General features: G+C 40.7%; 1 protein-coding gene and 1 long non-coding RNA gene across 4 annotated transcripts in view; one reads left to right on the top strand and one right to left on the bottom strand.

Annotated features, from left to right (window-relative positions):
• Nucleotides 1,770–20,031, top strand: part of LOC110262207 — a 29,110-nt gene continuing 10,848 nt past the window's right edge. Inside the window, exons 1-2 of the long non-coding RNA XR_002346959.1 lie at nucleotides 1,770–2,084; nucleotides 16,844–16,969. This is a non-coding gene — a long non-coding RNA (uncharacterized LOC110262207). The remainder of the gene's footprint in view (nucleotides 2,085–16,843; nucleotides 16,970–20,031) is intronic.
• MAPK1IP1L (mitogen-activated protein kinase 1 interacting protein 1 like) lies at nucleotides 4,041–19,113 on the bottom strand. 3 transcript variants are annotated; one of them, XM_021102280.1, is made up of 4 exons: nucleotides 18,843–19,102; nucleotides 10,686–10,707; nucleotides 9,334–10,041; nucleotides 4,041–4,836 (listed from the first exon to the last, which is right to left on the bottom strand). In XM_021102280.1, the coding sequence occupies exons 2-4, from the start codon at nucleotides 10,701–10,703 to the stop codon at nucleotides 4,822–4,824; spliced, it is 741 nt and encodes a 246-aa protein (XP_020957939.1). In that variant the 5' UTR covers nucleotides 10,704–10,707; nucleotides 18,843–19,102; the 3' UTR covers nucleotides 4,041–4,821. The 3 variants fall into 3 exon arrangements, with proteins under 3 accessions (XP_020957939.1, XP_020957934.1, XP_003121866.1); XM_021102275.1 differs by having other exon boundaries at nucleotides 18,924–19,102; XM_003121818.5 differs by having other exon boundaries at nucleotides 4,063–8,319; nucleotides 18,924–19,113.

Genomic DNA, 20,031 nt, shown 5'->3' with positions numbered 1-20,031 from the left:
CAACTCTGCCCTGCTAAGCTCAAAGCTAAAAACTGCCCCCGAATCCCCAGCAATCACGCTGCTCATTGAACCATGAACAGCTGCATTCTAGAATTTGATCAGATTTCTATTATGGACTTGCCAGAGGTGGAGACTTATTACCACCTTTCAGATAAGAAGTCTTGTGAAGTTTGTAAAGAGGCTTCTCCTAATTCACATTAATCCTCTTCATTCCACTGCTATAAAAAGCCCAAGTATGAGTCTGATCATTAGTCATGTAGTTTGGTCTTTTTTTTTTTTTTATATATAGATTTCTTTGGGCATTCAAGAGGAGATCCAGGTATTCATTAAGTTTAGTACTTGAGATTTTTCTGTGTTGCAGTAACTAAGCAACAGTTAAGACGTTTTAACTTAGCATGTCCTGTGTTGGCAAGTTTAAAAAAAGAACTGTCAAGCCATACTTGGCAGAACCTCCCTTGGACTCCCCCACCCTCTGTGCAGTTCGTGTACATATTGGCTGCTCATCTACTACCAACAGAGACCGCTTTTGTCTCTGCCCCTCTGACAGCCTTGTCCAAGCCTTTCCCACTTCAGGGCAGTTGGATAATCAGGGTCTTCAATAGTCATTAGGGCAGAAATGAGGGACTTGATCATCTAGTACCTTATATAACAATTCTCATATCCATTTTTTAACCTTCTCCTGGCTGCTACACCTTGAATATTATTTTTGTTTTTGAAAATACAACTAAGTTAGCAGTTTGAGAACTGTGCCTATTCACCCAACTCTAAGGATGTGCATTTCAAACAGTAGTTTTTTTGTTTGTTTTTGTCTTTTTGGCTTTTGAGGGCTGCTCCTGCAGCATATGGATGTTCCCAGGCTAGGGGTTGAATCGGAGCTGTAGCCACTGGCCACAGCCACAGCAACACAGGATCTGAGCTACATCTTCGACCTACACCACAGCTCATGGCAATGCCAGATCCTTAACCCACTGAGCAAGGCGAGGGATTGAACCCGCAACCTCATGGTTCCTAGTCGGATTCGTTAACCACTGAGCCATGACGGACACTCCTCAAACACTAGCTTTTTAAAGTGAACAACCAGTCAAACTAATTCACTGGCACAAAATGTGTGAAAAGTCTGCTACCTAGCATTCAATAAATGTTAGATGGACTTGGCTTTCCAGGTGTACAATTTTGGAAGAAGTATAGCACCAAGGCAACCACATCAGACATGGGTAAGATAGAGAACCTGTTGTCCTTAGGAAAGCCCGTGCTGCAGCAAAGCTGTGCCATCAGTCACACCTAGGATTCTAATCTCAGCTCCATAACACACCAGCTATGTGAGCTCTACGTCTTAGCCTCAGTCCCATCATCTTTAATATAAAATGGGGATTAAGAACTGTCCTGGTTTTAGAGGTTGGTTGTGAGGCTTAATTGGAACAGTGCACGTAAACTGTCAACTGGACTCACTTCTGTCTCCTCCTAGATTGTATGGTGTTAAGAATTCAATGAGCTAACCCACTGTGCTGGGCTAGGGACTGAACCTGTGCAGTGACATCGACCGCTTCAATTGGATTCTTAACTCATTGCACCACAGCGGAAACTCCTGTTTAATTTCTCTTTAAAGATTTCCTTATCCCTAAAAAAGGCTTTTTAATATACCTCTCTTTAGGGAATGCTAATCTAAATGACCATCTTAAAAAAAGAGGCCTAAAATAATACAAGACAGAGCAAAATCTTCCTCTTTTCCTGTGTGACACGAACACTTTGTAAGCAGAGCTTAGAATTCTAGATGGATATTCTATTATAACTGTGGATATGACTGATTTTAGCAAACCTCGACTGGGAGATGTTGTCATTTACAAGTTTTAAAAATTTAAAAGCAGTAAAACTTAAGTCCTAACCCACAGTGTGATGGTATCTGGAGATGGGGCTTCTATGATGGGATTAGTGTCTGTGTAAGAGACAACTAAAAGCTTGCTTCTTCTCTCCCCACATGAGAAGAAACAGTAAGAAGGTGGCAAGCCACGAAGAGCTTTCATCAGGGAACTGAAGTGAACTGAATTGGCATGCCCTTGATTGTGGATTTCCTAGCCTCCAGAACTGTAAGAACTTCTACTGTTTAAACCACTCAGTCTGTATTCTGTACTGGCAGCCCAAAGTGACTGATACACTAACTAAAACACATACAATGTAATTGTCAAATTGCTCTAGAGAAAGCAAGCAAGCAGAGAGGAAGTAGGCTTAACCGGACTACTCTGTCTCCTCCTCATTCCTAGAACCCCAGAGAACTACAAAATATATTGTTTGGAGTTTCCTGGTGCCTTAGTGGGTTTAGGATCTGGAGTTGTCCCTGCTATGATGCTGGTTCGATCCATGGTCTGGGAATTTGTGCATGCCTCGGGTGTGGCCAAAAAAAAAAATTGTTCAGGAGTTCCCGTTGTGGCACCGTGGTTAACGAATCCGACTAGGAACCATGAGGTTTCGGGTTCGGTCCCTGCCCTTGCTCAGTGGGTTAACGATCCGGCGTTGCTGTGAGCTGTGGTGTAGGTTGCAGACGCGGCTCGGATCCCGCGTTGCTTTGGCTCTGGTGTAGGCCGGTGGCTACAGCTCCAATTTGACCCCCAGCCTGGGAACCTCCATATGCCACAGGAGCGGCCCAAGAAATAGCAAAAAGACACACACACACACACAAACAACTCTTCAGTGCATCAACATAAAAGCCTTCCGGAGTTCCCATCGTGGCGCAGTGGTTAACGAATCCGACTAGGAACCATGAGGTTGCGGGTTCGGTCCCTGCCCTTGCTCAGTGGGTTGACGATCCGGCATTGCCGTGAGCTGTGGTGTAGGTTGCAGACGCGGCTCGGATCCCGCGTTGCTGTGGCTCTGGTGTAGGCCGGTGGCTACAGCTCTGATTCGACCCCTAGCCTGGGAACCTCCATATGCCGCGGGAGCGGCCCAAGAAATAGCAACAACAACAACAACAAAAGACAGAAAGACAAAAAAAGAAAAAAAAAAAAAAAAAAAAAAAAAAAAAAAAAAAAACATAAAAGCCTTCCCTTAACAAGAATAATGTTCAAATGCTATAGGATCAAGCCACAGACCACCATAGAGATGGTCCAAATTCTCTTTTGGTATTAGAATTCTATCGCATTGTCTTATCTAAAATAAGTGACCATGGCCCAGCAGAAACGAATCTGACTAGTATCCATGAGGTTGCAGGTTGGATCCTGGCCTCATTCAGTGGGTTAAGGATCTGGCATTGCTGTGAGCTGTGGGTTAAGCTGCAGTCTCAGCTCAGATCTGGCGTTGCTGTGGCTGTGGTATAGGCCAGGGGCTACAGCTCTGATTTGACCCCTAGCCTGGGAACCTCCATATGCCTGGGGTGCGGCCCTAAAAAGACAAAAAATATAAGTGAGCTTATATTTAGGATTCTATTTTGCTTCAGAGATCTGTTGCAAAATGATTAGTGCTAAGTTTTGGAGGTATGAATGAGGACATCAAATGCAATTTTAAAAACTTGTTGCATTTTGTCCAGTTACAAGGCAAAAACATAAATCCTTTTCAGAAGTAGAATATAGTATAAATTATTCGGTCATTTATAGCCCTACTTACACTGGGTTTCAGGAAAGGCTAGTAACCCCCGATGTGGGAAGGAATGGCAACTATACATCAAGTTGAATAATGTGACCCTTATCTTAACCACAGGCAGAGCAGGATCTTTCATACAAGAAAGCGGGGATGGTGGCAGCAGGGGCAGCTAGGGAAGGTTGCCGAGCTTCATGTGTACAGATAACCTTGTTACAGAGAATAGCCTTGAAGGGAGAAGAACAAGTCCTCACAATGGACACTTCATTGCTGAATGATGGTTTGTGGAGGAGGGGTTGTTCCCAGGCAGCCTATTTAAATGCCATAGTGAACGCAGGCCACATACAGATGGATGTCTCAGGCCCTTTTTTCCCTTTCTTTATGACAACAGATTTGCAGTTAATTAGGCTCCAAACTTGTTCTAGAAAGTCAAGAATTGGGCCTAATTAATAAAATTGGTAGAAAAGCTGTAAAACCATGAAAATACACTTTAAAAAAAGTTTCCAGGTATAATACACAAAAGCAAAGGTTTATCTTAAAAAATATCAAGTATCACATCCATAGACTATTCCTAATTATAATTACGTCTTAAAGCAACATTTGTCTTTGTTTACAAATACAGCAGCAGGTGATAAAACCTAACATCTTAAACAGACTGCTTACAGTTCATAATACAAATGTTTATGTCTCAAATCACATTGTAGGCAGTTTAACTTAAAATGCATAGACAATTACATACATTAAATTTGTCATTATTGAGTCAATGAAAAAAAAAATCACAATACCAAGAAAAAAAATCTTTATAGAGCACACATCAGAAGTCAAGCTTACTTAATGGCAACAAATCAGTATCTGCTAATCAGTGACAGGCAGGAAAGTGCCTTTATCCAGGGGAAAAATATCCCATTACTTCACATGCTTGAATAGTTGCACTGACAATACAGTCCTGAAAAGCATTTTCTTACTTTTAAATGCCCAAAGGCTGGTCTCTAATTTCTACCAGCAGCAATACTAGAATGTTTATCCAGGTAACTAATACTGGGGGTACTAATCAACTCTGCAATGCTTCCCCTGGGCTGTAAGTCTCTGAAGGACAGGCATTCTTTCATCTCTGTATCTCTGGCATCTGGCAAAGCACCTGGATCATAGACATTTAAATGTCTGCTGAATGAATGCAGTTTTCAGATGTTTTCTATTGCCAGAAGCTTGCATGGCACTTCTTTAATACTGATTATTTTATTGGCAATTTTTGTTTTACTTGGCAGAATTCTGAAACATAAAAAGAACAGTATCTGTCTTCAATACTAAATATTGCTTTATTAAGATTATAGTCTTCCCTGAAAGCCACCCACCACTTTCTATGCATAGTACAGTGTATCAGTGTGATTCATCTGAATTAAGCCTTATGCTTCTCAAAAACGTGAACACTTGAAGGTCTGTGCTTAGGTTTAATTTCCAAGGTTTATAAACCAGGCATTTTATAAATCTAGCACTAGATTATTCAGGGTGAGGAAGGAAGACACTGGCATGAATCATTTAGAAGTGTAGGCAACTGACTGATATGCAAACTTGGCATGGTATTTAAATTGAAACTCTGAGTAGAGCTATGCTGATGTACACGAATAATTTCAAAAACTGTACATCTGAGTACAATAGGTAGCTCAAATTATTTGTGAGGTAAAAGTATGAGGGGCAAAACCAACTTCTTTCCTAGAAAGTGAGGACCAAGGCCAAAAACTCACCTCTTTCTTCTCTGCCCTTTTATTATTCTCTACTGAAAACAATAACTGTAAATGGCAAAGAAGGAAAGCCTTTGGGGAATTAAAAAATGTATTGTCTATGCCCAAATAATCAATATCATACTTTACAGAAAACAGGCCTGTGGAGTCAGAGCTGTTAACAGCCATCTTCAAAAGCGCAAAAGTGTCGGGCGGAGTCCAGTAGACAGGCCAGGCATTGTAAGTACTCCTTTCAGGAGTCCTGATTCCTGAGGACTGAGTGTGTGAATGAGGACCTAACGGTCTCTATTTGAATTTTCTGGTGTCATTTTTAGGTTCAATGTTTCAAACTCTAAGTAAAGTCCTAATTCCAGAAACACTATTCCTCAACATATCTCAACTATCTCCATCACATTTATCTTAAAATTCTTGCTCTGAAAGTCCAAATGCCAGCATATTCCATACTTCGAATTCCCTTAAGACCAAACATACTTTCTAACAAGCAGTCTCTTCTACAAACCAATCTCAGCCTAGCACAACTTGTTTTAAAAGCAATGTTATTCCCTTGTAAAGACAAAAACCTTCTTAGATGCTTTCCTCCATTCCACCCTTAAAACTCCGCCCTGAACCTAAAAATACTTTTTGCCCCAGAGTACCCACAAGAATTGAGTTGCCCCTTCTCCAAGTTGAGAAATGATGCTTAAAAGAATTAAAAATAATGTAAAAGCAAACTTATTCCCTCTGATTTCCACTCTTACATTAAAAAAAAAAAAAAAAAAGAAAAACAAAAACCAACCAAACCCAAATATTACTTAGAAGATACTTGAAACGCAAAATTTAAAATGGCAGTGTCCTCTAGGGCACACTGGCAGTATGGGTCGCCAGCAAAGTTAATATACTTATAAGGGATAGTAATTCCAAATCTTGTAGTCATGGCCCTTCAAGTCCTTGAGCAGAAGGTTTTCTCCAATCATAAATGGACTCCACAATTACAGATTCCCAAACTCATTACCTCTTTTTCTTTTAGTCAGACATTATCCTCTCTAGTGTTACATTAATTATTTTATTTAAAGCCAGAGTTGTCCACTTATCACAATGTGGGGCAACCAAAATAACCAAAAGGAGAGATATCTTTGCTGCCATCTCACTGTTCCTATCACCCCTCCAGAGTTAGCTGACATTATGATAGACATTATGAAACAGATGGATAATTTAAGCTCTGACACCTTCTTAGGCTACTGCCTTATAAACTGAAGGATACTTTGACAACAGATTCCAAGAGTGTTGTAGATAGCTGCCACTTGTCCCAGCAGAGAAGTGCAAGAATAAAAGACTGCCACTACGAAAGAGCTGGCTAACATTCCCCAGTCTGAAAATATCTAAACAAATTAGTTTCAATTCTGAAAGCTTGAATTTGTCATCCACTTAAAAGGGAGGCCTAAACTGAATACTTCTCTCAAAGGTGGCAATCTTGCTTTCTTAAAAAGGAGGTAGCTATCAAACCATTAACTTGGCAGCATTTGGCATTCTTGACATTTTTAACTATAAGGGAAATAAACTACTAAATTATTTTATTTCTAAGCAAAAATAAGAGCTCCAGCATAAATCTCTCATATACTGCTCAAGAAATTCACATTTTAGTAACCCAATGGATACATTCAAAATTTCAAAATGTTATTTGACAAATAACATGGTCAGTTATATCCCAAATCTAAAAATGTGATTTTAAGGTAAGGTGCCAAAAAGCTACTTTGAAGGTTACAAACAACACTTATTTTTAAGTAACAGTCACAATGCTTTAAACTCAATTGCAGAGATCTACACTTTATTATTATTGTTAGAGCTAGAGAATAATTTTTAAGGATGGCACTTATTCTTCTACCTATTTACCTGTCAAAAAATACAGAACTGAACTGTTAGCCATAAGCACTTTACAAACAGATCCAGGAAACTATGCAATTGACAACGACATAGCTTAACCAGACTCTGAGAGACATACATATTTCAATTGCTCGTCTGTATGACGAAGGTTCTCTAAACATTAACATCTGTGTGTTTGTGACAGACCCCTAGAGTGTGCCAGTTTTCCGTATCAGGGATGAATCAAAGGCTGTGCTCCTTCTAAAGAACTGAGGAAGAGGGGGCTACAGGGAAGGTCCTGTAGAAGAGTGTCCTGTGGGAATGCAAATTATTTGTTACCATAAAGCAACTCTCAGGGTCTCCTCTACGTGTGGATTCAGATGAAGGAGAATTAGTTTCTTCCTTGAGCTCTTCCCAAAGTAATATGGACATCTCAAAATAATCTGTTCTAAGCAATACAAAGAGATCACCAATGCTCTCAGAATATAATTGACATACATGCTGGCCTGCATTAAGGAAAAAAGTTAGCTTCCATCAAGGGCAGATTTTAGAGTTGTTACAACCCATCTGGCTAAAAATAAAACAAATCAGGTGGAAGTCAAAATGAAGGAAAAGTTCTTACTAAAAGCTCAAGGATAAAAATGAACTCAACATCTGACAATAATTACCAATAGTATTAAAATCTATATCCAAAATATAACCTCAAGAGGACCAGGTTATTTATCCTATAGATAGAGCAGCTCAAGATGTTGAGAGGCATCATTTGTTTAAATTATGACAATGTGATTGTTTTCAAAGTGTGTTTATTTACGGGAAAAAGTGATTATATAAGTGTTCAGTTTCATAATTTAAACAAATCGAAAACTTCTTTTAAACAACTGTATCAAAGAGCTATTCAATATACTTATTAACTTTAACTTTCCATAAAAACCGAATAAAAATCACATTTGAATGATTTACTTTTACATTTTTATCTGATTATATCCATCAGATGTACTAAACATCCAAGCACAAGAGGCAGATATCTTCTGAGAGGTGCAAGAGGTGTTCTTTCATGAATGCCCTCTAAGAATAGTGAAACAGCAATTTTTATATATGCATTCATGTGCATATATATATGTACTTCAAAAAGCAAAGCGTCATCTCTTCGTCCATTGTTAACTTAATGGTAAGACTGCAACAGAAAAAAGAAAAAGTAAACTTCTAGATTTCGTAAATGGAGTTTACTAACTCCTTGCTGTGGCTTAAAATAAAATTTATTTATTGCTTAATAAATCCAAACGGCAAATCATCACTTATTCTGGCATACAATTTAGAAAAAAAATTTTTAAAGACTATATAATAGCAACTTAAACTAATGAAAAGAAGTTGAGGGCCCTTTAAGATTTTTTTCCATTACAATTCAAGTGGATGACTGATTAATATGGTTGGAGATATGATTCATTCTTTGTTAAGAATAAATAGATTTTTTTTCCCCCTAAGAATCTGGCTTGGCTCAGTTCACGGGGAAACAGGGTGCTTTTCTATTTGGTCATATGTTTGAGACAGGGTCCTCCACTAAGGTATCAACCCTATTCTAGCCTGGCTGACAGTAAAGCATATGGCATTATATATAACTGGCAAAGCAGAAGAGTGGTATAACCTGGAGCTCAACGCTGCTAAGGATCTAACAAAACCTTGACCGAGAAACACTACAGGCAGTTGTATCAAAGAAGGGCGACATCACACATTCACTGCCTTGGATTCTCTTTAAAAAAAAAAAACAAACTACCTCTATATCCAGCCAGAATGGCAGAGATTACTTTTATTGAACTTTGTGCTTTGCTATGATACTAGAAAACATTACTGAGAAATGTTATAATTTTAAAAAGTCCAATGAAATACATCTGAGTTTACCCGATGAATGCTATTTGAGGACATTGCTCACTACAGTACAGTCTTTGGGGAAGTTTCTTATTTTTAGTATCAGGAATGTGTAACTTGTGCTTTCATCCTTTTAAATGTTTTACCCAAAGTTCATCTGAAGCTTGAAATTTACTCTTACTTTATATACAGTTTTTTGGTTTTGTTTTTGTTTTTTTTAAAAAGGTTAAAAAGCTTTCTAATCTTCCATCCCAAACTGGAGACAATCTGTCATTTGTGCTTATGGGACTATTAGTACATGTTAAATAACAAATTAAACACTCACATGGGGGCCCCCAGGCATCGGTGGAGCACCAGAAGGTCCTGAAGGCACTTGAAAAGGATTACTGGGAGCAGGATAGAGTCCTGGTGAGGGATATGATCCTGCAGGGGCAGGATATGGCCCTGGTGGTCCCCAGGCTCCTGGGGGAACAGTGCCCCATGGAACAGGAGGTGCTGCCCCTGGTGCTTGGGGAGGAGGAGGAGCAGGATATGGCCCTGGAGCTGGATATGGCATATTAGGGGTAGGATACTGCCCTCCCATTCCTGGTGCCCAAGGTCCAGAAGACATGGATCCCCATGGACCTAAAGGACCAGCTGCAGCTGGATCTGTGGGTGCACCATATGGTCTTGGAAGCTCTGGAAAGGGCATATTTGGTGTAGGATAAGGCCCTGTGGGGCCAGGGCCTGGCACAGCTGGGGCTGGATAAGGACCACCAGGTGGGGGGCATGATGGTCCAGAAGGAGGAAAGGGTGCTGGGGGTCCTGGAGGTGGTCCAGTGGGAGGCACAGAGGGATACATTCCTGTTGGTGCTGGTCCAAAAGGCACAGTGGAGGGTGTTGCACTTGGTGGGAGTCCAGATGGCACAGAAGGTGGAGCACTTGGGTTATTCCAAGGGCTGGAACCTGGCCAGCCTTGAGGAGGTTGGCCAGGTTTTGTATTGCTCACAGCAGAGGTTTTGGCAGGGGAGTGATCAGGTAGTGCATCTGCCAACTGGAATACAAAACAAGCATGTCTTACTCATCTCATTCAGGGACAAGTAATGCCAAACATGAATATAAACCCATAAAGGTTTAGGGATTCTTCAAAAGCCAATTTAAAAACAACTTATTTAATACAAAATTTGAGGAGTTACCTTGAATTTCAGTTTTACAGTGCAAATTCCACAGAGAAACTCAAGTTTGCTAAATACAGCTGATCAGCATAGTGTGAGCTGAATCCTGGTTTTAGTTCAAATAAGTTATATACCCTTTCTGAGCTTTGGGTTTCCTCATTTTCAAAACAGTATCTTAGGGCTAACTTGATGCTTAACAAGATAACTCATGTAATGCACTTAATACAGTGCCTGGTATATAATTTTCAACAGATGTTGGCTATTATTAACATCAGGATAAGAGGACAGACTTAACACTTTAAGGAGTTATAAAGAAATAAACAGACAGAATGCATTTTCAAACACATTAAAGCTAAGTAAATTAAGGCAAATCATCTATCAAAATCACATGCCAAAAAAAAAAAAAAAAAAAAAATCCAAGGATCACAAAAGCTATTTCTCTTAAACTTATGGCCCACAATCAGGACCACGCCTTTTTTTCCTAAGAGCCAAAAACCTATGAAGAATAAATACATCAACTTACCGAAAATTCATCAGACATTTTCCTAAAACAAAACAAAAACAAAAACAAAAAAAAAGAAGGAATATTTCAAAACCAGTGTTTACCATTTCTTGTATATTCTTTAAGTAACTTTCTATCATTTTAACTTAAATGGAATCTTAATCACTTATAATTTCTATAATAGTTCATTCATACAGCTCTATGAACTTCATCCCTTTTTAATGGTTGCACATCACATAAAAGTGATCCATAATTCAGTTTACACTCAATTTGGTGGCAGTTTAGATTGTTCACATTTTGAATTGTTTTAAATAACAACACAATGAACATCTCTCAACACATCTTTCTGAGTCTATCATCAGGGAAATGTACTAGAGGTGAAATATATAATCGACAGGTAAGGTCATCTAAAATCCATCTCAAAAAGCCCATGCCAGTTTACACTATCCTTTTTATTCTTTTTGTTTGTTTGTTTTTAGGGCCACACCCTCGAAATCTGGAAGTTTCCAGGCTAGGGGTCGAATCATAGCTGTTGCCACCAGCCCACACCACAGCCAAGCCAAATCCAAGCCTCGTCTTTGACCTACACCACAACTCACGGCAATGCCGGATCCTTAACCTGCTGAGCAGAGACTAGGGACTGAGCCCTCATCCCTGTGGATCCTAGTTGGGTTCGTTAACCGCTGAACCACAAAGGGAACTCCTACACTATCTTTTTAAAATTCCCCTTCATCACCGGATGTTATTAAATTTGTAAGTCATTTTCAATTATGATAGGTTAAAAAAACTGGCATCTTGTTGTTTTAACTTACATAATTAGGTGGAAAGCAGAGCATCATTTATATTTAATACCTCATTTAGACTTCTTTTTCTGTGAATATGCTCATGGCTTTGGATTATGTTTTTCAATCTTTAAAACTCAAGTACAGGAGTTCCTGTCGTGGCAGTGGTTAACGAATCTGACTAGGAACCATGAGGTTGCGGGTTCGGTCCCTGCCCTTGCTCAGTGGGTTAAGGATCCAGTGTTGCCGTGAGCTGTGGTGTAGGTCACAGATGTGGCTCAGATCTGGTGTTGCTGTGGCTCTGGCGTAGGTTGGTGGCTACAGCTCCGATTCGACCCCTAGTCTGGGAACCTCCATATGCCGCGGGAGCGGCCCAAAGAAATAGCAAAAAGACAATAAATAAATAAATAAATAAAACTCAAGTACAGGAATTCCCATCATGGCTCAGTGGTTAACGACTCTGCCTAGGAACCATGAGGTTGCAGGTTTGACCCCTGTCCTTGCTCAGTGGGTTAAGGATCCAGAGTTGCTGTGGTGTAGGTCGCAGACGTGGCTCGGATCCTGCATTGCTGTGGCTCTGGTGTAGGCCGGCGGTTACAGCTCCGATTCGACCCTAGCCCGGGAACCTCCATATGCCACAGGAACGGCCCTAGAAAAGGCAAAAAGACAAAAACAAACAAACAAAAAAACCTCAAGTACAATTAACTCCCAATAAAATGCATGGATTAGTGTTCAGGTCAGTAAGCTCTGACAGTTGTAAATTCCCCTATAACCATCTGAGATATGGAACATTCCCCTCAGTCCACAAGGTTTGCACAGGCTACTTTCAAATCAATTCCCTCTTCCAACTCAACAGTCACTTTCTTAGTTTTTGCTTGTTCCTTGATTTCATAATAAATTAGACAGCAACATACTTTTTTTTTTACTTTGATCATTTTACTACTTAGTAGTACATCTTTTTTAGTGCTTTCTAACACATTAAGGAAATTAGCTGTCTGTCATTTATGAGAGAAAAAAAGTTCACCTATGCTTTCTAATAGTATTTATATGGTTTATCTTATTTAAAATCTTTCTTTCCAATAATAATTACTGAATAATCTATCTTTTCTCAATTGACATAACAAGCTACCTTTAACACATTCTACACCTGCTACTGACAACAAATACTGAATATATATCATGGAACAGGTACCGTTAAGTGTGTTAGGTATATAATCTCATTTAGCAGCTGCAGATTCTATCATCATACCCAGCTGACAGCTGTAGAAAAGGAAGCTTAGCAAGTTAACTTGTTTAAGGTCACAGAGCTAGGGACAAGCAGAGAAGCGACTTAAACGCAAGTATAATCCAGAGCCAAGGCTCTTAGCCACCAGACTGTAGAGCCCCCATCATTTCCCATAGGTATTGTGAGCTTTATTCTTTTCTAATTCACACTATAACATGTCATCTTATTAGGGCAGCTTTATATTTTTAACAGATTTTTATGACCTAGTATTGCTGTCTTTCCAGATTTTCCTGAAAATTCTCATGCTTATTTTTTCCAGATTATTTTGTTTAAAAAAAGAATCTGTTAGCGTTCTAGTTGAAACTGCATTAAATTTACAGATTAATTTAGGGGACATTTGATACATTTAAAATATAAAATATTCTCATTCAAGAATAAGGTATGTCTTCCTAGTCCCAACATTATCATTTATTACTCAGTGGTTTTTAAAATCAAGTCTCCTACAAATTTTTTTGAGTCAAATTTCTAAATGGTATACTTTCTCTTTTTTTCTTTTTTCTTTTTAGGACAGTACCCACCCTTTGGAAGTTCCAGGCTAGGGGCTGAACAGGAGCTGCAGGCCTCGCCACAGCCAGGCAACACCAGATTGCCTTGTCTGTGACCTACACCACAACTCATGGCAACGCCAGATCCTTAACCCACTGACAGAGGTCAGGGATGGAACCCTGAGTACTAGTTGGGTTCGTAAGCTGCTGAGCCACAACAGGAACTCCTCTTTTGATCTCTATGGATCTTTAAAAGATGTATAGGAGTTTCCATTGTGGCTCAGCAGTAATGAATCTGACTAGTATCCATGAGGGCTTGGGTTCAATCCCTGGCCCTGCTCAGTGGGTTAAGGACCCAGTGCCATGAGCTGCAGCACAGGCTGAAGATTTGGCTTGGGTCCCGTGTTGCTGTGGGTGTAGTGTAGGCCGGCAGCTATAGTTCCTATTTGACCCTAGTCTGGTAACTTCCATATGTCATTGATGCAGCCCTAAAAAGAAAGAAAGAAGGAAGGAAAGGAAGAGGAAGGAAGGAAGGAAGAAAGAAAGATGTATAGACCTCTGATGTTTCTTTTGGTATACTTTTTCCTATGGTTACAAGTTGGCTCCTCCATTATATTTTCTTATTGGTTGTTCATATATGGGAAAAGGCTTTTAAATTTTAGTGTGTTACTTCTGTAAGGAGTGACATTATTGAATTATTTTATTTGAGTCAGTTGATTCTCTCAAATCTGCAGGTAAAGAATTATGCCATTAGCAAAAAATAATTTTACCTGCTCTTTCTAATATTTACACTTCATTCCTCTTTTGCATAAACTAGGACTTAACAATGAAATGCTAGGAGTTCTGTCATGGCTCAATAGAAGTGAATCTGACTAGTAACCATGAGGATTCGGGTTCGATCCCTGGCCTTACTCAGTGGGTTGAGGATCTGGCATTGCCGTGAGCTGTGGTATAGGTTTCAGACACAGCTAGGATCCTGCGTTGTTGTGGCTGTGGTGTAGGCAGGCAGCTGCTGCGCTCTGATTCGACCCCTAGCCTGGGGACTTCGATGTGCCATGGGTGAGGCCCTAAAAAGACAAAAGACAAAAAATGATGAAATGTTAAATAGTGATAATGTAAGCACAGCAGTCTTCTTCTCAACTCTCTTGGCAATGCTTCTAATGTTTAAGTATAATTCTCATTTGTAGATTTAAGATTTTAAAAAAATTACAGTAAGCAAGTTTCTTATGCCTATGTTGCTAGATTTATTTATTCCTATTTTGCTGGTTAAAAAAAAGGGACACTAAATTTCTTTAGAAGATTTTCTTACCATCTAATGAGTTAATCTCAGTTTTTCTCCTTTGACCTATCAATACACAATAGATTATATATATGTGTGTACACACACACACATTTATACCCACAAGCACATATATATATAGCTTAATAGTGAGCCATTCTTACATTCACAAAGTTTTATTAAATATGATTTGGTTATCATGGAGAATGATAGAGAAAATAAACTCAAAGTCCACCGTAACAACTGCTATAACCTTGCCCTTAATTCATATGTTAAAAAACACATCACGAATTATAGCAAATACAATTATTCACTCATTCCTATTAAGTTTTGTTTTATGCTAAAATGTCCCATCACACAATAGTAAATTTTTAGGACTAACTTCCGAAGAAAGTTTATCAGTGCACAATTTTAAAGTCTACATAAGACTAATAACATTGTTTTCAAACAGGGAGAACCCCTCTGAAACAGAAAATTGTTCTGTATCAAAGTTCATATTACTTCTGAAAGAGAAAACAACAAAGCAACACATTCAATTTCACATGGTCTTTGAGTTCAGGTTTTCAGAATTACTCTTTCTTTCTTAGTTTTTGAAAAACTATAGTTAATTAATCATAGCATTACATTAAAATATTATTCCATTAATGAAATAATGTTAAACTGAGTCTTGCTTCCAAAAATTTACATTCAAAATCAAATCCTGGAAGATGGAGGAAATAATAGGCCTGACTAAAGGGATTAGAAACAGGCTACTTCCTGTTCTAAGGCATTGCACAGTAAAGCGACCTGCTCTCCATGCCTAGAATAAAGTGTTCATATTAATTGAAAACATCCCAATTTACTCTTTGGGGAATACTTTATCATAAAAAGGTTTAAAAAATAGTGTTGGTGATCCAATACGAGAAGAACTGAAGAATGTAAAAAAACAAAAAACAAAAACCTTAGATCTTCTAAAAAACAATTCCAAAACATATGGATTATGCCAACTAAGATGAGGCCAATGTAACCTTGAACTAGGGAAAAAAAAAAAAACTGTTTAAAATCAAGGGAAGATCTTCGTTTTTCTTTTTGGAATAATCTATAGCTATTACTTCCACAATTTTTCATTAACACTTTATGGCAGTATACATCATGTGAAAAATAATCATTGTATTTTATGAAGAGTAGGAGTAATTTTAAACTAGAGTACAACATTTCTTTTACATGCACTAGGAAAAGGAAAACATTTCTGTAATGCCTGTGGCCTTTAAAGTAAAAACAGTAATTTATGGGGAGGTTTTAAAAAGTTGAACTCCAGGAGTTCCGTTTGTGGCTCAGCAGTTAACGAACCTGACTAGCATCCATGAAGATGTGGGTTCGATCCCTGGCCTCACTCAGTGGGTTAAGGATCCAGTGTTGTCATGAGCTGTGGTACTGGTTGCAGACGAGGCTCAGATCTGGTGTGGCTGCGGTACAGGCCAGTGGCTATAGCTCTGATTTGACCCTTAGCCTGGGAACTTCCATATGCTGAAGGTGCGGCCCTAAAAAGCAAAAAAAGAAAAAAAAAAAGAAAAAAGTTGAACTCCATAAATTACTATTCACTGCTGTATAAGGAACATTTCAAAGGGTTTCAAACTGTGGTGGAGTCGGTAACAGTATGGAGCCATACTGTTATGAAACCTGGACATCAATCCTCTTGTCTGAATCTGTTGACAAAGGCAAGCTTTTTAACCAGAGACCATTTTCTCATCAGCAAAACAGTTGTAATTCTTGACCACATGTTAGTAAAATATCTAATAATCTGTAACATGTTATAAAGAAGTAAGATATTTATTAAGAATCACTAAGAGAGAGCAGGATTTTTGCACTGTTTTGTTTAGTATGGGGACGAGAGGATAATGGTAATATAGTGTACTGAGAAAAAATATATATATATATTTTTACTATTTTAGGGCCACACCCATGGCATATGGAGGTTCCCAGGCTAGGGGTCAAATTGGAGCTACAGCTGCCGGCCCACCCCACAACCACAGCAATGAAGGATCCAAGCTGGTCTGTGACCTATACCACAGTTCATGGCAATGCCAGATTCTTAACCTGCTGAGCGAGGCCAGGGATTGAACCCACAATCTCATGGTTCCTAGTCAGATTTGTTTCTGTTGCTCTACAACAGGAACTTTCGTGGAAATGTATTTTTTGAATTAGCATATCTGAAAGTTGTGTTAGCTTTTATCAGATAAGCTCTGTATTTAGGCAACTCCAGAAATTAGGGATTTGCAACATTTCAGACACTTTAAGTTACTTAAAAACATATAATTAAAAAATAATATTTCCAGCAACCTCACATCAGCCATATTTTCTACATTCAGATACTTATTGGAACATATGTGCCAGGTACTGTGTTGGGCCTTGGGGAAATGAACATGGAATAAAGGCTTGAAGTGCTGCTGGTCTGTCAGAGATCTAGCATCTAAACAGAAGCTACCTGACCGCAGGTAAGCACAGGGCACTATGGGGGTACCCTGAAGAGCTCCCAAAGGAGTCAAGGCAAGGGTATCAGGGGAGGAATCCTGAGGAGTGGTGCCTGTGCAGTCTGGAAGAACAATGAGGAAAGAGCTGGGAGTAGGGGATGGTGGGACAGGCTCTAGGGAGAGGAGAAGTCTGCAAAAGCTGCAAGAGATGAAAGAGAGATGTGGGAAGGACATGTAAGCAGTTCAGAATGGTGGGAATATAGAGAGGGGAAGACGTAAGCCTTAGCAGTATCCAGACCAAGGTGCGAATGTCTGTCAGCTCATCTGAATGAACCTGTTACTTCAACTAAAAGAATGGGCTGGTAATGTGACAGACTAAATGGGACTGGTAAATCCAGTGCCTATAACAAAAGTGCTTGGAAAATATACTATCTTGCGTTCCGTGGTACATGGGCGAATTCCATATGGTTAAAACACCAGAAGTATGACTGACTAGATAACATTGCAGTTCTCCCCTGGCAGGTTCTGGACAAGCTGAACTTTGCAAACCTAAGAGGTGAAAGCAGACTGGAATAGCGCCCACTCTCACTCAGATTTATTGAGACCTGCATAATAAACACACCTCTTGGTCACTGTCTGGCACACAGCAAAACTCAGCTTTTACAACTGCTACCATAGGTCCACAAACCTTATCTGTAGTTCTCAATTCAGAAACCTCTAAAAATGAAAGAAATGCTCCCAAGTTCGGTGTACACCTTACTTGGTGGCAAAAATCTGACCTGACGTTATTTCTCATTTTCATTAATTCCTACCTATATCTGCACAAATGTTAATAATGGATTAGGGTGCTGCCCAGACTCTGCTGGAGTGATCTCTCATCTATGCACCTTATTGTCTTTCTAAATTCTAAAGATAAAAATCCAAAGATTTCTGAATTCCAAAACATACTGATCCCAAAGATTTCGATTAGGCGATTGGCTCTGTTCCTCCTGGAAAGAGGAGAAGAACACGCCGGTATATACAAGTTGGAGACAACCTAGTTATGACCAGGAGGTTCAGAAATGCCAGCAGCAAGGAAAATTTCTATTCTTCCTGCCCCATGAACACTCCTGAACAAAAGAACTTTTGTAAGATTTCTTAAGGCTACCTTCGCATGTAATGAGAGTTAGTTTTCAAAACAGGCGCTCAGAACCACTAGGTGTCTGAGTGTGTATTTCTTTACTAGCAATGCTAGAAACTTTTTTCCGGTCAGGTGGGTACGGTTTGATTCTTCAACAGTAGAATCTATATTTATTAAAAGTATTACTCTTGGTTTTTAAAAGAAAACGGTCCAAAGCTACCAAGCGCTCCTAAATCCTAAAAATGGGGAGTATTACAAAACTGAGGACTTCTCATAGTTTCTGTCACGGGTGTTCCTCTAATTGCTTTCAATTGCTCTAGAAATACCGACCAGAATGTTACACTGCGAATAATCTCAATTAGCTCCAAGGACGCCTCCAAGAATCGGGCCTGCCTCTCCCTTTCAGTAGAAGTAATGAATGAGGGAGGCGGGCTGGGCCAAGGGGCTCGAGGCCCGCAGCCCTTTAGGGCCAGACGAACAAAAGGAGTCCGGGATCAACCGGAGCTAACCGGCTAGCGAGCGGGTCGTGCCCGCCCGGGAAGGGATGGGGGAGGGGTCGTGCCCGCCCGGGAAGGGGTGGGGGAGGGGCCAGGCCCGCTCCCCGCCCCGCCCCCCAGCCAAGCCTGACGTCAAGCACGGAGAAACCCGTCCCGAGCGACGTCACCCGCCTCCCACACCTCCTCCCGGGGGGCGATCCGGAGATCAGCCCGCTGCCGGGAGCAGGATGACGGGGGGAAAGCCTTAGCCCTCCATCCCCCAAGAAGCTACTCCAGTCACCTCCGTTACCGCTCCCGCCTCCCGCTTGGGCGTGATCCCTCGCTCTCCTCCACGATTCCGCTAGTGCCCAAGCAGTCTCACCCGACAAGATCCGAGCCCGCGGAAAGGTCTAGAAGTGGCGATGGGTCCGCAGGAACTTGGCGCTGAAGAACCGAGCGCAACCCTACTGACGGCAGCGGCGACGGCGGCGGGGGCGGCAGCACCAGCAGCACCAGCAGCGCGCGGCTCCTCCTGGCGCCGGAACAGGAAGCGTCGAGCTCCGAGCGCGTAGCCCCCGCCCGCGCTCCGCCTTCCCTCGGGTCGGCTCGGCTGGGTCGGGCCGGCCGCGCGCGCCCCCTAGAGGGGCCCGGTAGCACTGCGGCCGTCCAGGCCCCCGCGGCCCCCTGCCCCTTGTGCTTGCCCTAGGGCGGCTCTTTCCTCCAGTTGGGCTAGAGGAAAGCTCTGGGTTTTCCGGAGTTTTGGGCAATCTGGAGGAAACGCTAGGGGCCGGTGACGTTCTGAGCAGTCTGGCTGAAATTGCTAACTTGTCTCCTGGAGAGGCTTGAAGGCAGGTTCTGGATTCCCTACAGCTGGTGGTCTCTAGAGCCACAGCTGGCTAGGTGTGAAAGCAGCCTAATCTCTGGACATGGATCATTTGACCAAAACTGGGGAGAGCTAAAGCAACCATACGGGAAGGGGAAGACAAAAAAAATTTTGTTTATAAATAGCTTGACAAATTGATACTAACTACAGAAACAACGGATGTCTTTGTAGATTTTTCTCATTTAGTATTGTCCTTACTTTTTTTTTTTTGCCACGCCTGGCATGTGGAAGTTCCTGGGCCAGGGGTAGAACCTGCTGAGCCAGAGCAGCGACCTAAGCAGCAGCATTGACAATGCCGGTTCCTTAACCCGCTGCTACGCGGAGAGTCTCACTCCACTTGTCCACTTTCGAATATACCTTTAAATACCTACTCTGTCACACCCAAAAGATGATTGACACGTGGCCCCACCATCAAGGAACCTGCTAGCTAGCTGGTAATGAAGATTACCAGCTATATATAGCTATGTGGTATATATATATATAGCTATGTGGTAATAATTTTGCATAACTATGGGCAAAACACATATAAAACGTACATGTATTTTACATGTAAAAATTACAAGTATGCGATATTTTTACAACTTTTTGCTTCTTTGCGTAAGATGTT

Source organism: Sus scrofa, chromosome 1, assembly GCF_000003025.6.
Source record: "Sus scrofa isolate TJ Tabasco breed Duroc chromosome 1, Sscrofa11.1, whole genome shotgun sequence".
In the NCBI taxonomy this organism is placed as follows: Eukaryota; Metazoa; Chordata; class Mammalia; order Artiodactyla; family Suidae; genus Sus; species Sus scrofa.
The sequence above is the reverse complement of the archived record's forward strand: the minus strand, read 5'-3'. Positions and strand labels throughout refer to the sequence as shown.